Source organism: Hyperolius riggenbachi, chromosome 9 (genome assembly GCF_040937935.1).
Source record: "Hyperolius riggenbachi isolate aHypRig1 chromosome 9, aHypRig1.pri, whole genome shotgun sequence".
Taxonomy (NCBI): domain Eukaryota; kingdom Metazoa; phylum Chordata; class Amphibia; order Anura; family Hyperoliidae; genus Hyperolius; species Hyperolius riggenbachi.
In genome coordinates, this window is record NC_090654.1 from 9,375,699 (window position 1) to 9,391,187 (window position 15,489).

The following is a 15,489-nucleotide window of genomic DNA, read 5'->3' on the forward strand; positions in this document are numbered from 1 at the left end:
TCACATCTCCAATTGCCCTTAAAGTGGACCTGAACTCAGAACTTCTTCTCTACTCTAAAAGATAAGCAACAGCATAACCACCTTTAAAAAAATTCTCTTAGTTACAGCTGATACAACTCCTAAAATAAATCTGCACTGTACCTACTCCCTGCTTTCATGGGAGCAGACATATTAACATCCTGCGTTTTCAAATTAGCTGCTCTGCCGAGGCAGCCAGCTGACACAGCTTAGAGATCAAATTACAAATTGTGATTAGACACAGATGAGGGGCAATTAGACAGGGCTAAACTCTCTAAATAAATACAGGGTGCAGCGTGTGCTGATCTCTGCTGCCTCCAGTATGTGCAGTATAAGCTGTTACTCTGTGCCTGTACTGATAGTAAACTAGCTGCAGTGTGTGCTGATCTCTGCTGGCTCCAGTATGTACAGTATAAGCTGTTACTCTGTGCCTGTACTGATAGTAAACTAGCTGCAGTGTGTGCTGATCTCTGCTGCCTCCAGTATGTGCAGTATAATCTGTTGCTCTGTGCCTGTACTGATAGTAAACTAGCTGCAGTGTGTGCTGATCTCTGCTGCCTCCAGTATGTACAGTATAAGCTGTTACTCTGTGCCTGTACTGATAGTAAACTAGCTGCAGTGTGTGCTGATTTCTGCTACCTCCAGTATGTACAGTATAAGCTGTTACTCTGTGCTTGTACTGATAGTAAACTAGCTGCAGTGTGTGCTGATCTCTGCTACCTCCAATATGTACAATATAAGCTGTTACTCTGTGCCTGTACTGATAGTAAACTAGCTGCTGTGTGTGCTGATCTCTGCTGCCTCCAGTATGTACAGTATGAGCTGTTATTCTGTGCCTGTACTGATAGTAAACTAGCTGCAGTGTGTTCTTATCTCTGCTGCCTCCAGTATAAGCTGTAACTCTGTTCTGATGTTTACTGCATGTTGATGGTATAGTCTGTGATCTTCACTTTAACCACCTTACGACCGCCTAACGCTGAAAGGCGGCCGCAAGGCGGCTCCCCCAGGACCATGTGATTGACGTCAAGTCCTGGGGGAGTGGTTTACAGGGGAATGCGTGCATCCCCGCTTGTGACTACCAGGGGGCGATCGCCGCTAGCAGACTGTTAGGCGGGGGAAACACCGTCTATTTACATTGTACAGCGCTGCTCCCTACTGCAGCACTGTACTGGGGACAGCTGTGTCACTTAGCTGTCCCCTGGGGAGGCTCCGATCGCCATTCCCTCTCATAGGCTGATGCCTATGAGAAAGGATCGCCCTGATTGGCTGACGGGGGACGGGAGGGGGGAAAATAAAATAAATTAAAAAATAGTAAAAATTAAAAGAAAAAAACAACTCTACAGCAGTAATCAGAGCCCACCAATAGAACTCTCTGTTAGTGGGCAGAAATCTCTGTTAGTGGGCAGAAAATGGAGGAGGAATTCATTTGTGTGCTGCGTTGTGTGGCTCTGCAGCAAGCTATCAGCCTCCCTGGCGTTCATGCGTCCGCGGGAGGGAACATTTTGTTACAAACTTGTTTAATATAGTGTAGCTAGCACTTTTCCAGCTACACATGTGCCCCAAGTCCCCCGGCACCGCTCTGAACCCCCCTGATCGCCACAGGCTATATTTACCTAGCCGCGATCCCGTGAGAACCGCAACTTCCCCGAACAGCTTCTGTTGATGCTATGGTGACGATCGGACAGGACGTCATCAACATCATGCGCAGTCCCGATTCTCCCCATAGCACCGCCTGGCGGCTATTGGAGAGGCTGCGCCATTGCGGGTTCCGGGGGGGGGGGGGGGGGGAGGTATGTACAGGGGCAGCGATCGGTGGGATCAGAGGGTGCCGGCGGCGATCTGGGGGCAACATGTAGCTAGCCAAGTGCTAGCTACATGATCTAAAACAATTTGTATTTAAAAAAAGCCACCCGGGGCCGTGCGATCCCCTGCGGCGGTGCTTAAGGCAGCAGAGCACGGAATTGTAAAAAATGGGGGAGAGGAGGGGGCGGGGACAGTTTTTAAGCAAACAGGAAATGTTTGCCAATTGGCTGCACTTGCGGTTGGGGAGAGGAAGGAGGGGCCCCCAAAGTCTCTGGGCCCCCCTGCGATGGTTGATTGCTACGCCCATGGTTCCCGATATCTTTGTGCAGTCATACTTAAAGGATACCCGAAGTGGCATGTGACATGATGAGATAGACATGTGTATGTAAAGTGCCCAGCACACAAATCACTAGGCTGTGTTCCTTTTTTTCTTTCTCTGCCTGAAAGAGTTAAATATCAGGTATGTAAGTGGCTGACTCAGTCCTGACTCAGACAGGAAGTGACTACAGTGTGACCCTCACTGATAAGAAATCCCCCTTTTTATCACTGTAGTCACTTCCTGTCTGAGTCAGGACTGAGTCAGCCACTTACATACCTGATATTTAACTCTTTCAGGCAGAGAAAGAAAAAAAGGAACACAGCCTAGTTATTAGTGTGCTAGGCACTGTACATACACATGTCTATCTCATCATGTCACATCAGGTATCGTTTTAACGTTACCCTGCGGTATAAAAGGGTAACGCAATGGAATGAAAGCTTCCCAGAGTGAAGGGAACCTGAGGGTCCCCACTAACGGTGAACCGCGACACTACCGCATCTTTCCACAGTGATCAGATGAAAATAGCGCCCAACGTCTCTGGCATTCTAGTATGTAATCCCATTCCTCCATTGTGCTGCAAATATCTATAAACTGTAAACTCAAGGAATCAAAAGATTGTGCCAGGATTGTATCGTTCTCCACATACAAGCAAGACTGAATACTTTGTGAGAAATCTATAGAAAAGACCATCAATATAATACAGCCCGACTTGAACCAGGCCTCGTCAGTCGACGTTTTTAGAGGTTTATCTATATTTTTGTAGTATGTGGTTAAACATAAATAAATATGTGCAAGGGAGAGCAGCACTTGAACAATGTGCAGTATCTCGAAATGTGCCTTCAAAAACCTGCCCAGATCTTCACCCTTCACCCCGTTAACTCCAGAGGCAGCTCTCTGCCGCACAGGATCTCCCACTGCCGGGCGAGCAGGGAGATCAGCTTCTCTCGGCAGTCCGCACTCGGGATAAAGATGTACCACTGGACTTCCTGACTAACACTAGAGGACTTCTGGGCATCGGAGGGGCCCAAAGGCTCGGCAAAGTGATCCATGGACAAGCTGTGCATCAGGTCCTGGTTGCTGGAGTCATCAAAGACGAACGTGAGAGTCTGCGGGTAAGTCTGGTATCCCATCAACACTCGGTCTAAATCCCGGATGCGTCTCCCATCCGTTAACTGATATTTATCTTTTTTGGGGGGTTCTTTGGCAAAATCGGGAAGCGGGTAGCTGATGTAGTCTTCATCGAAGAGGAAGAGGTCCGAGCTGGTGAGGATGAGGGTCTTGGGCTGCAGTAGGGCTTCTCGGTCTGGTTCCTCTGCTGTCACCACATGGAAAGCCAGGACATAGAGCAGGATGTTCAGTGATGGCAAAGTCCCGGCAGCGTCTGCTTGTTCCGTCACGATGTACGTGAGGTCCCCGATTTCTTCTTCGTTGGGATAGATGAACTTCACTCGACTGGAATGAATTAGTTCGTAGTTCTCCAATTTTCCTGAAAGCAAAAAACAGAATTGTGATTAATAATTAAGATGGAATTTGTGCAGCCAATCAAAACACTTATTTTTTACAGTTATCTATTCTCTGTAGTTAAAGGGAACCTGAACTGAGTAAAATTATTTAAAATAAACACATGACCTAGCTGCAAATGAATATTACATACTAACGTCATTGTCATTTTCCCTCAGAAGCTCGTCATTTTTTTCTTACAGTGATTCCTTCCAGTTCTGACAATATATTGTCAGAACTGAAATATACCAGTTGCTGTCAGTTCTATATCAGCAGTTGTCAGTTACAACTGAATGTGCAAGGTAATGTCCATGTTTCCCTATGGCTCAAGTAGGTGATATTACAGTGTAACAGTGTGCTGACCAGGATGCTGTTATGGGGTAATGGCCATTTTTAAAATGGGAGGACGGAGAATTTGATTGATCACAGTGGACAAACAGGACACAGGAGAGTGATTTGGGCTGGTTAGGTAGGTCCAGTAATACAAGTACAGGCAGTCATAGGAAAGGAGCACACAATCATGTAGAATATACCAGGGAAGGGAGAGGGTACAAGATACATGATCATGTGATTATGGGCTGGTTAGGTAGGTCCAGTAATATAAGTACAGGCTGTATGGGTCACGTGACACAGCTTGTTGGAAGGTGCGTGGTGTGAGGGGGATCCTCCTATGTATGGTTTGGGAGAGCCCTGAGATAAATTCCTGCTAGTCTGGCTAAAGTACCCTGGTAGATTCTCCTTCATTTATCGAACATGTAATAAAAAAAGATGACCGATGTAACAAGGTTATATGACAAAGGGCAAAGTTATACAAAGCAAACAGGGTACAAGATACATGATCATGTGATTTGGGCTGGTTAGGTAGGTCCAGTAATACAAGTACGAGGCTGTCATAGGAAAGGAGCACACGATCATGTAGAATACACCAGGGAAGGGAGAGGGTACAAGATACATGATCATGTGATTTGGGCTGGTTAGGTAGGTCCAGTAATACAAATATGAGGCTGTCATAGGAAAGGAGCAGACGATCATGTAGAATACACTAGGGAAGGGAGAGGGTACAGGATACATGATCATGTGATTTGGGCTGGTTAGGTTGGCCCAGTAATACAAGTACGAGGCGGTCATAGGAAAGGATCACACGATCATGTAGAATACACCAGGGAAGGGAGAGGGTACAAGATACATGATCATGTGATTTGGGCTGGTTAGGTAGCTCCAGTAATACAAGTACAGGCTGTCATAGGAAATGAGCACACAATCATGTAGAATACACTAGGGAAGTGAGAGGGTACAAGATACATGATCATGTGATTTGGGCTGGTTAGGTAGGTCCAGTAATACAAGTACAGGCTGTCATAGGAAAGGAGCACACGATCATGTAGAATACACTAGGGAAGGGAGAGAGTACAAGATACATGATTATGTGATTTGGGCTGGTTAGGTAGGTGCAGTAATACAAGTACGAGGCGGTCATAGGAAAGGAGCACACAATCATGTAGAATACACCAGGGAAGGGAGAGGTTACAAGATACATGATCATGTGATTTGGGCTGGTTAGGTAGCTCCAGTAATACAAGTACAGGCGGTCATAGGAAAGGAGCACACGATCATGTAGAATACACCAGGGAAGGGAGAGGGTACAAGATACATGATCATGTGATTTGGGCTGGTTAGGTAGCTCCAGTAATACAAGTACAGGCGGTCATAGGAAAGGAGCACACGATCATGTAGAATACACCAGGGAAGGGAGAGGGTACAAGATACATGATCATGTGATTTGGGCTGGTTAGGTAGGCCCAGTAATACAAGTACAGGCGGTCATAGGAAAGGAGCACACAATCATGTAGAATACACCAGGGAAGGGAGAGGGTACAAGATACATGATCATGTGATTTGAGCTGGTTAGGTAGCTCCAGTAATACAAGTACAGGCGGTCATAGGAAAGGAGCACACGATCATGTAGAATACACCAGGGAAGGAATAGGGTACAAGATACATGATCATGTGATTTGGGCTGGTTAGGTAGCTCCAGTAATACAAGTACAGGCGGTCATAGGAAAGGAGCAGACGATCATGTAGAATACACTAGGGAAGGGAGAGGGTACAAGATACATGATCATGTGACTTGGGCTGGTTAGGTAGGCCCAGTGATACAAGTACAAGGCTGTCATAGGAAAGAACCACACAATCATGTAGAATACACTAGGGAAGGGAGAGGGTACAAGATACATGATCATGTGATTTGGGCTGGTTAGGTAGGTCCAGTAATACAAGTACGAGGCTGTCATAGGAAAGGAGCACACGATCATGTAGAATACACTAGGGAAGGGAGAGGGTACAAGATACATGATCATGTGATTTGGGCTGGTTAGGTAGCTCCAGTAATACAAGTACGAGGCTGTCATAGGAAAGGAGCACACCATCATGTAGAATACACTACGGAAGGGAGAGGGTACAAGATACATGATCATGTGATTTGGGCTGGTTAGGTAGGTCCAGTAATACAAGTACGAGGCTGTCATGGGAAAGGAGCACATGATCATGTAGAATACATTAGGAAAGGGATAGGGTACAAGATACATGATCATGTGATTTGGGCTGGTTAGGTAGGCCCAGTAATACAAGTACGAGGCTGTCATAGGAAAGGAGCACACGATCATGTAGAATACACCAGGGAAGGGATAGGGTACAAGATACATGATCATGTGATTTGGGCTGGTTAGGTAGGTCCAGTAATACAAATATGAGGCTGTCATAGGAAAGGAGCACACGATCATGTAGAATACACTAGGGAAGGGAGAGGGTACAGGATACATGATCATGTGATTTGGGCTGGTTAGGTTGGCCCAGTAATACAAGTACGAGGCTGTCATAGGAAAGGAGCACATGATCATGTAGAATACACTAGGGAAGGGAGAGGGTACAAGATACATGATCATGTGATTTGGGCTGGTTAGGTTGGCCCAGTAATACAAGTACGAGGCTGTCATAGGAAAGGAGCACATGATCATGTAGAATACACTAGGTAAGGGAGATGGTACAAGATACATGATCATGTGATTTGGGCTGGTTAGGTTGGCCCAGTAATACAAGTACGAGGCTGTCATAGGAAAGGAGCACATGATCATGTAGAATACACTAGGTAAGGGAGATGGTACAAGATACATGATCATGTGATTTGGGCTGGTTAGGTAGGTCCAGTAATACAAGTATGAGGCAGTCATAGGAAAGGAGCACATGATCATGTAGAATATACCAGGGAAGGGAGAGGGTACAAGATACATGATCATGTGATTTGGGCTGGTTAGGTAGCTCCAGTAATACAAGTACAGGCGGTCATAGGAAAGGAGCACACGATCATGTAGAATACACCAGGGAAGGGATAGGGTACAAGATACATGATCATGTGATTTGGGCTGGTTAGGTAGGTCCAGTAATACAAGTACGAGGCTGTCATAGGAAAGGAGCACACCATCATGTAGAATACACTAGGTAAGGGAGATGGTACAAGATACATGGTCATGTGATTTGGGCTGGTTAGGTAGGTCCAGTAATACAAGTATGAGGCAGTCATAGGAAAGGAGCACATGATCATGTAGAATATACCAGGGAAGGGAGAGGGTACAAGATACATGATCATGTGATTTGGGCTGGTTAGGTAGCTCCAGTAATACAAGTACAGGCGGTCATAGGAAAGGAGCACACGATCATGTAGAATACACCAGGGAAGGAATAGGGTACAAGATACATGATCATGTGATTTGGGCTGGTTAGGTAGCTCCAGTAATACAAGTACAGGCGGTCATAGGAAAGGAGCACACGATCATGTAGAATACACCAGGGAAGGGATAGGGTACAAGATACATGATCATGTGATTTGGGCTGTTTAGGTAGGCCCAGTAATACAATACAAGGCGGTCATAGAAAAGGAGCACACGATCATGTAGAATACACTAGGGAAGGGAGAGGGTACAGGATACATGATCATGTGATTTGGGCTGGTTAGGTAGGTCCAGTAATACAAGTATGAGGCAGTCATAGGAAAGAAGCACACGATCACGTAGAATACACTAGGGAAGGGAGAGGGTACAAGATACATGATCATGTGATTTGGGCTGGTTAGGTAGGTCCAGTAATACAAATATGAGGCTGTCATAGGCTTACAATCTAAGGATTGAATTTCACAAACCCCTGCCTACTCTCAGGTTGAGAGAAGAGGATTCCTGGTGCTTCTATATCATCCTGTAATAACTGGGAAACAGAAGAATAACCAGGAGCCAGATGGTGCTACATGTCTGCAAGAAGGAAAGAGTTTGGATGTTTGGAATTCGACGCATTCCTTTCCACACCTATTGTTTCCAGGCCCCATTTCCCTTACATCACTTCCTGTGTCAGACATCTGCCATGGGGCCACAGCCTCGGTGGTCATTCCTTTCTGAGGGAATCTGGGATACCTCACAGGATTACACAGGCATGTGTAACATCAATGAAACGCTTTCATTTCTGATACACAGAAATTCCTTCCATGTCACGATTGTCCCGTGCCTGGTAATCAGTTCTGTTCTCTACATACAGAGCTGTCACTGGGCAGGAAGGCACTCTACACAGTGATGTGAAAACTATTTGCCCCCTTCCTGATTTCTTATTCTTTTGCATGTTTGTCACACTTAAAATGTTTCTGCTCATCAAAAACCGTTAACTATTAGTCAAAGATAACATAATTGAACACAAAATGCAGTTTTAAATGATGGTTTTTATTATTTAGTGAGAAAAAAAACTCCAAATCTTCATGGCCCTGTGTGAAAAAGTGATTGCCCCCCTTGTCAACAATTAACTTAACTGTGGTTTATCACACCTGAGTTCAATTTCTGTAGTCACCCCCAGGCCTGATTACTGCCACACCTGTTTCAATCAAGAAATCACTTAAATAGGAGCTATCTGACACAGAGAAGTAGACCAAAAGCACCTCAAAAGCTAGACATCATGCCAAGATCCAAAGAAATTCAGGAACAAATGAGAACAAAAGTAATTGAGATCTATCAGTCTGGTAAAGGTTCTAAAGCCATTTCTAAAGCTTTGGGACTCCAGCAAATCACAGTGACAGCCATTATCCAAAAATGGCAGAAACATGGAACAGTGATGAACCTTCCCAGGAGTGGCCGGCCGACCAAAATTACCCCAAGAGTGCAGAGAAAACTCATCCAAGAGGCCACAAAAGACCCCAGGACAACATCTAAAGAACTGCAGGCCTCACTTGCCTCAATTAAGGTCAGTGTTCACGACTCCACCATAAGAAAGAGACTGCACGGCAGATATCCAAGGCGCAAACCACTTTTAAGCAAAAAGAACATTAAGGCTCGTCTGAATTTTGCTAAAAAACATCTCAATGATTGCCAAGACTTTTGGGAAAATACCTTGTGGACCGACGAGACAAAAGTTGAACTTTTTGGAAGGTGCGTGTCCCGTTACATCTGGCGTAGAAGTAACACAGCATTTAAGCAAAAGAACATCATACCAACAGTAAAATATGGTGGTGGTAGTGTGATGGTCTGGGGTTGTTTTGCTGCTTCAGTACCTGGAAGGCTTGCTGTGCTAGATGGAACCATGAATTCTACTGTCTACCAAAAAATCCTGAAGGAGAATGTCCGGCCATCTGTTCCTCAACTCAAGCTGAAGCGATCTTGGGTGCTGCAGCAGGACAATAACCCAAAACACACCAGCAAATCCACCTCTGAATGGCTGAAGAAAAACAAAATGAAGACTTTGGAGTGGCCTAGTCAAAGTCCTGACCTGAATCCTATTGAGATGTTGTGGCATGACCTTAAAAAGGCGGTTCATGCTAGAAAACCCTCAAATAAAGCTGAATTACAACAATTCTGCAAAGATGAGTGAGCCAAAATTCCTCTAGAGTGCTGTAAAAGACTCGTTGCAAGTTATCGCAAACGCTTGATTGCAGTTATTGCTGCTAAGGGTGGCCCAACCAGTTATTAGGTTTAGGGGGCAATTTTCTTTTTCACACAGGGCCATGTAGGTTTGAAGTTTTTTTTCTCACTAAATAATAAAAACCATCATTTAAAACTGCATTTTGTGTTCAATTATGTTATCTTTGACTAATAGTCAACGGTTTTTGATGAGCAGAAACATTTAAGTGTGACAAACATGCAAAAGAATAAGAAATCAGGAAGGGGGCAAATAGTTTTTCACACCACTGTATGTGAGGAACAAGGCCGCAGTCTATAATCAGCAAACAAGCCACGCCCCCCTGAGGAAGCCGATGAAACTGTTGGGAGCGCTCTCCCTCTCTCACATGGGACGCCGCACCGCCCCAGCCACCTAGCAGCGGGATCCAGCAGGCGAGATCCATCCGCCCCGCACCCAGCCCAGCGTACCTAACTGGGCAACTGTGCCAGGACCCGTTGCTGCAGGCCGCTCCGCTCTACCCACGCTCCTGGTGGACATCTTTCCAGCGCACTACACGTGTGCCAGCACTAGCTATTTTCAACATCAGCTCCAACCATCTAGCATCCAGCAAAGTTCCGGTGTGGTGAGACTATTGAATATATAATGCATTTGGGATTGCTTATGTCAGCTGCTGCGGCGACGGCCGCCTCTGTGCTATGAGCTTATAATGCATATGGCTTTTGTTGCTTTCCCGATTTGCTGAGAATTGCTGAAACCACTAACCGAGCTTGCAGGACTAACTCTGTTGCTGTGGAGGTATATTTTCTATAGAACTGCTCTGGAGACTTTACCTTGTAAGCGCTTTATCTGCTATATACCAGCCCCTGGTGTGCCTTATATCACGGCCGTGGTGTGCTTGTGTGGTTATATGCGCAGTGACTTGTGGTTATATGCGCAGTGACTTGTGGTTGTCTGTGGCGGAGTGACTTGTGGTTATATGCGGAGTGACTTGTGGTGGTCTGTGGCGGAGTGACTTGTGGTTGTCTGTGGCGGAGTGACTTGTGGTTATATGCGGAGTGACTTGTGGTTGTCTGTGGCGGGGTGACTTGTGGTTATATGCGGAGTGACTTGTGGTTGTCTGTGGCGGAGTGACTTGTGGTTATATGCGGAGTGACTTGTGGTTGTCTGTGGCGGAGTGACTTGTGGTTGTCTGTGGCGGAGTGACTTGTGGTTGTCTGTGGCGGAGTGACTTGTGGTTGTCTGTGGCGGAGTGACTTGTGGTTGTCTGTGGCCGAGTGACTTGTGGTTATATGCGGAGTGACTTGTGGTTGTCTGTGGCGGAGTGACTTGTGGTTGTCTGTGGCGGAGTGACTTGTGGTTATATGCGCAGTGACTTGTGGTTGTCTGTGGCGGAGTGACTTGTGGTTGTCTGTGGCGGAGTGACTTGTGGTTGTCTGTGGCGGAGTGACTTGTGGTTATATGCGCAGTGACTTGTGGTTGTCTGTGGCGGAGTGACTTGTGGTTATATGCGGAGTGACTTGTGGTTGTCTGTGGCGGAGTGACTTGTGGTTATATGCGGAGTGACTTGTGGTTATATGCGGAGTGACTTGTGGTTGTCTGTGGCGCAGTGACTTGTGGTTGTCTGTGGCGGAGTGACTTGTGGTTATATGCGGAGTGACTTGTGGTTGTCTGTGGCGGAGTGACTTGTGGTTATATGCGGAGTGACTTGTGGTTGTCTGTGGCGGAGTGACTTGTGGTTATATGCGGAGTGACTTGTGGTTGTCTGTGGCGGGGTGACTTGTGGTTATATGCGGAGTGACTTGTGGTTGTCTGTGGCGGAGTGACTTGTGGTTATATGCGGAGTGACTTGTGGTTGTCTGTGGCGGGGTGACTTGTGGTTATATGCGGAGTGACTTGTGGTTGTCTGTGGCGGAGTGACTTGTGGTTATATGCGCAGTGACTTGTGGTTGTCTGTGGCGGAGTGACTTGTGGTTATATGCGGAGTGACTTGTGGTTGTCTGTGGCGGAGTGACTTGTGGTTATATGCGGAGTGACTTGTGGTTGTCTGTGGCGGAGTGACATGTGGTTATATGCGGAGTGACTTGTGGTGGTCTGTGGCGGAGTGACTTGTGGTTATATGCGGAGTGACTTGTGGTTGTCTGTGGCGGAGTGACTTGTGGTTATATGCGGAGTGACTTGTGGTTGTCTGTGGCGGAGTGACTTGTGGTTGTCTGTGGCGGAGTGACTTGTGGTTATATGCGGAGTGACTTGTGGTTGTCTGTGGCGGAGTGACTTGTGGTTGTCTGTGGCGGAGTGACTTGTGGTTATATGCGGAGTGACTTGTGGTTGTCTGTGGCGGATTGACTTGTGGTTGTCTGTGGTGGAGTGACTTGTGGTTATATGCGGAGTGACTTGTGGTTGTCTGTGGCGGAGTGACTTGTGGTTATATGCGGAGTGACTTGTGGTGGTCTGTGGCGGAGTGACTTGTGGTTATATGCGGAGTGACTTGTGGTTGTCTGTGGCGGGGTGACTTGTGGTTGTCTGTGGCGGGGTGACTTGTGGTTATATGCGGAGTGACTTGTGGGTGTCTGTGGCGGAGTGACTTGTGGTTATATGCGGAGTAAGTTGTGGTTGTCTGTGGCGGAGTGATTTGTGGTTGTCTGTGGCGGGGTGACTTGTGGTTATATGCGGAGTGACTTGTGGTTGTCTGTGGCGGGGTGACTTGTGGTTATATGCGGAGTGACTTGTGGTTGTCTGTGGCGGAGTGACTTGTGGTTATATGCGGAGTGACTTGTGGTTGTCTGTGGCGGAGTGACTTGTGGTTATATGCGGAGTGACTTGTGGTTGTCTGTGGCGGAGTGACTTGTGGTTATATGCGGAGTGACTTGTGGTTGTCTGTGGCGAAGTGACTTGTGGTTATATGCGGAGTGACTTGTGGTTGTCTGTGGCGGAGTGACTTGTGGTTATATGCGGAGTAAGTTGTGGTTGTCTGTGGCGGAGTGACTTGTGGTTATATGCGGAGTGACTTGTGGTTGTCTGTGGCGGGGTGACTTGTGGTTATATGCGGAGTGACTTGTGGTTGTCTGTGGCGGAGTGACTTGTGGTTATATGCGGAGTGACTTGTGGTGGTCTGTGGCGGAGTGACTTGTGGTTATATGCGGAGTGACTTGTGGTTGTCTGTGGCGGGGTGACTTGTGGTTGTCTGTGGCGGGGTGACTTGTGGTTATATGCGGAGTGACTTGTGGTTGTCTGTGGCGGAGTGACTTGTGGTTATATGCGGAGTGACTTGTGGTTGTCTGTGGCGGGGTGACTTGTGGTTATATGCGGAGTGACTTGTGGTTGTCTGTGGGGAAGTGACTTGTGGTTATATGCGGAGTGACTTGTGGTTGTCTGTGGCGGAGTGACTTGTGGTTATATGCGGAGTAAGTTGTGGTTGTCTGTGGCGGAGTGACTTGTGGTTATATGCGGAGTGACTTGTGGTTGTCTGTGGCGGGGTGACTTGTGGTTATATGCGGAGTGACTTGTGGTTGTCTGTGGCGGGGTGACTTGTGGTTATATGCGGAGTGACTTGTGGTTGTCTGTGGCGGAGTGACTTGTGGTTATATGCGGAGTGACTTGTGGTTGTCTGTGGCGGAGTGACTTGTGGTTATATGCGGAGTGACTTGTGGTTGTCTGTGGCGGGGTGACTTGTGGTTATATGCGGAGTGACTTGTGGTTGTCTGTGGCGGGGTGACTTGTGGTTATATGCGGAGTGACTTGTGGTTGTCTGTGGCGGAGTGACTTGTGGTTATATGCGGAGTGACTTGTGGTTATATGCGGAGTGACTTGTGGTTGTCTGTGGCGGGGTGACTTGTGGTTATATGCGGAGTGACTTGTGGTTGTCTGTGACGGGGTGACTTGTGGTTATATGCGGAGTGACTTGTGGTTGTCTGTGGCGGAGTGACTTGTGGTTATATGCGGAGTGACTTGTGGTTGTCTGTGGCGGGGTGACTTGTAGTTATATGCGGAGTGACTTGTGGTTGTCTGTGGCGGGGTGACTTGTGGTTATATGCGGAGTGACTTGTGGTTGTCTGTGGCGGGGTGACTTGTGGTTATATGCGGAGTGACTTGTGGTTGTCTGTGGCGGGGTGACTTGTGGTTATATGCGGAGTGACTTGTGGTTGTCTGTGGCGGGGTGACTTGTGGTTATATGCGGAGTGACTTGTGGTTGTCTGTGGCGGAGTGACTTGTGGTTATATGCGGAGTGACTTGTGGTTGTCTGTGGCGGAGTGACTTGTGGTTATATGCGGAGTGACTTGTGGTTGTCTGTGGCGGAGTGACTTGTGGTTATATGCGGAGTGACTTGTGGTTGTCTGTGGCGGAGTGACTTGTGGTTATATGCGGAGTGACTTGTGGTTGTCTGTGGCGGAGTGACTTGTGGTTATATGCGGAGTGACTTGTGGTTGTCTGTGGCGGAGTGACTTGTGGTTATATGCCGAGTGACTTGTGGTTGTCTGTGGCGGAGTGACTTGTGGTTATATGCGGAGTGACTTGTGGTTGTCTGTGGCGGAGTGACTTGTGGTTACATGCGGAGTGACTTGTGGTTGTCTGTGGCGGGGTGACTTGTGGTTGTCTGTGGCGGGGTGACTTGTGGTTATTTGCGGAGTGACTTGTGGTTGTCTGTGGCGGAGTGACTTGTGGTTATATGCGGAGTGACTTGTGGTTGTCTGTGGCGGAGTGACTTGTGGTTATATGCGGAGTGACTTGTGGTTGTCTGTGGCGGAGTGACTTGTGGTTGTCTGTGGCGGAGTGACTTGTGGTTATATGCGGAGTGACTTGTGGTTGTCTGTGGCGGAGTGACTTGTGGTTATATGCGGAGTGACTTGTGGTTGTCTGTGGCGGGGTGACTTGTGGTTATATGCAGAGTGACTTGTGGTTGTCTGTGGCGGGGTGACTTGTGGTTATATGCGGAGTGACTTGTGGTTGTCTGTGGCGGAGCGACTTGTGGTTGTCTGTGGCGGAGTGACTTGTGGTTATATGCGGAGTGACTTGTGGTTATATGCGGAGTGACTTGTGGTTGTCTGTGGCGGGGTGACTTGTGGTTATATGCGGAGTGACTTGTGGTTGTCTGTGGCGGGGTGACTTGTGGTTATATGCGGAGTGACTTGTGGTTGTCTGTGGCGGAGTGACTTGTGGTTGTCTGTGGCGGAGTGACTTGTGGTTGTCTGTGGCGGAGTGACTTGTGGTTGTCTGTGGCGGAGTGACTTGTGGTTATATGCGGAGTGACTTGTGGTTGTCTGTGGCGGGGTGACTTGTGGTTATATGCGGAGTGACTTGTGGTTGTCTGTGGCGGAGTGACTTGTGGTTGTCTGTGGCGGGGTGACTTGTGGTTGTCTGTGGCGGGGTGACTTGTGGTTATATGCGGAGTGACTTGTGGTTGTCTGTGGCGGAGTGACTTGTGGTTATATGCGGAGTGACTTGTGGTTGTCTGTGGCAGAGTGACTTGTGGTTGTCTGTGGCGGGGTGACTTGTGGTTATATGCGGAGTGACTTGTGGTTGTCTGTGGCGGAGTGACTTGTGGTTGTCTGTGGCGGAGTGACTTGTGGTTGTCTGTGGCGGAGTGACTTGTGGTTGTCTGTGGCGGAGTGACTTGTGGTTATATGCGGAGTGACTTGTGGTTGTCTGTGGCGGAGTGACTTGTGGTTATATGCGGAGTGAATTGTGGTTGTCTGTGGCGGAGTGACTTGTGGTTATATGCGGAGTGACTTGTGGTTGTCTGTGGCGGAGTGACTTGTGGTTGTCTGTGGCGGAGTGACTTGTGGTTGTCTGTGGCGGAGTGACTTGTGGTTGTCTGTGGCGGAGTGACTTGTGGTTATATGCGGAGTGACTTGTGGTTGTCTGTGGCGGAGTGACTTGTGGTTGTCTGTGGCGGGGTGACTTGTGGTTATATGCGGAGTGACTTGTGG

The 15,489-nt window shown here is 47.7% G+C and overlaps 1 protein-coding gene across 4 annotated transcripts in view; it reads right to left on the minus strand.

Moving 5' to 3' along the window:
• Window positions 1–2,478: 2,478 nt before the first annotated feature.
• The window catches only part of NISCH (nischarin), a 151,051-nt gene continuing 138,040 nt past the window's right edge, over window positions 2,479–15,489 (minus strand). For all 4 annotated transcript variants that reach the window (XM_068251897.1, XM_068251896.1, XM_068251895.1 and 1 more), the window contains one exon: window positions 2,479–3,626. In XM_068251897.1, the coding sequence (XP_068107998.1) occupies window positions 3,007–3,626 (620 nt within the window). In that variant the 3' untranslated portion in view covers window positions 2,479–3,006. The remainder of the gene's footprint in view (window positions 3,627–15,489) is intronic.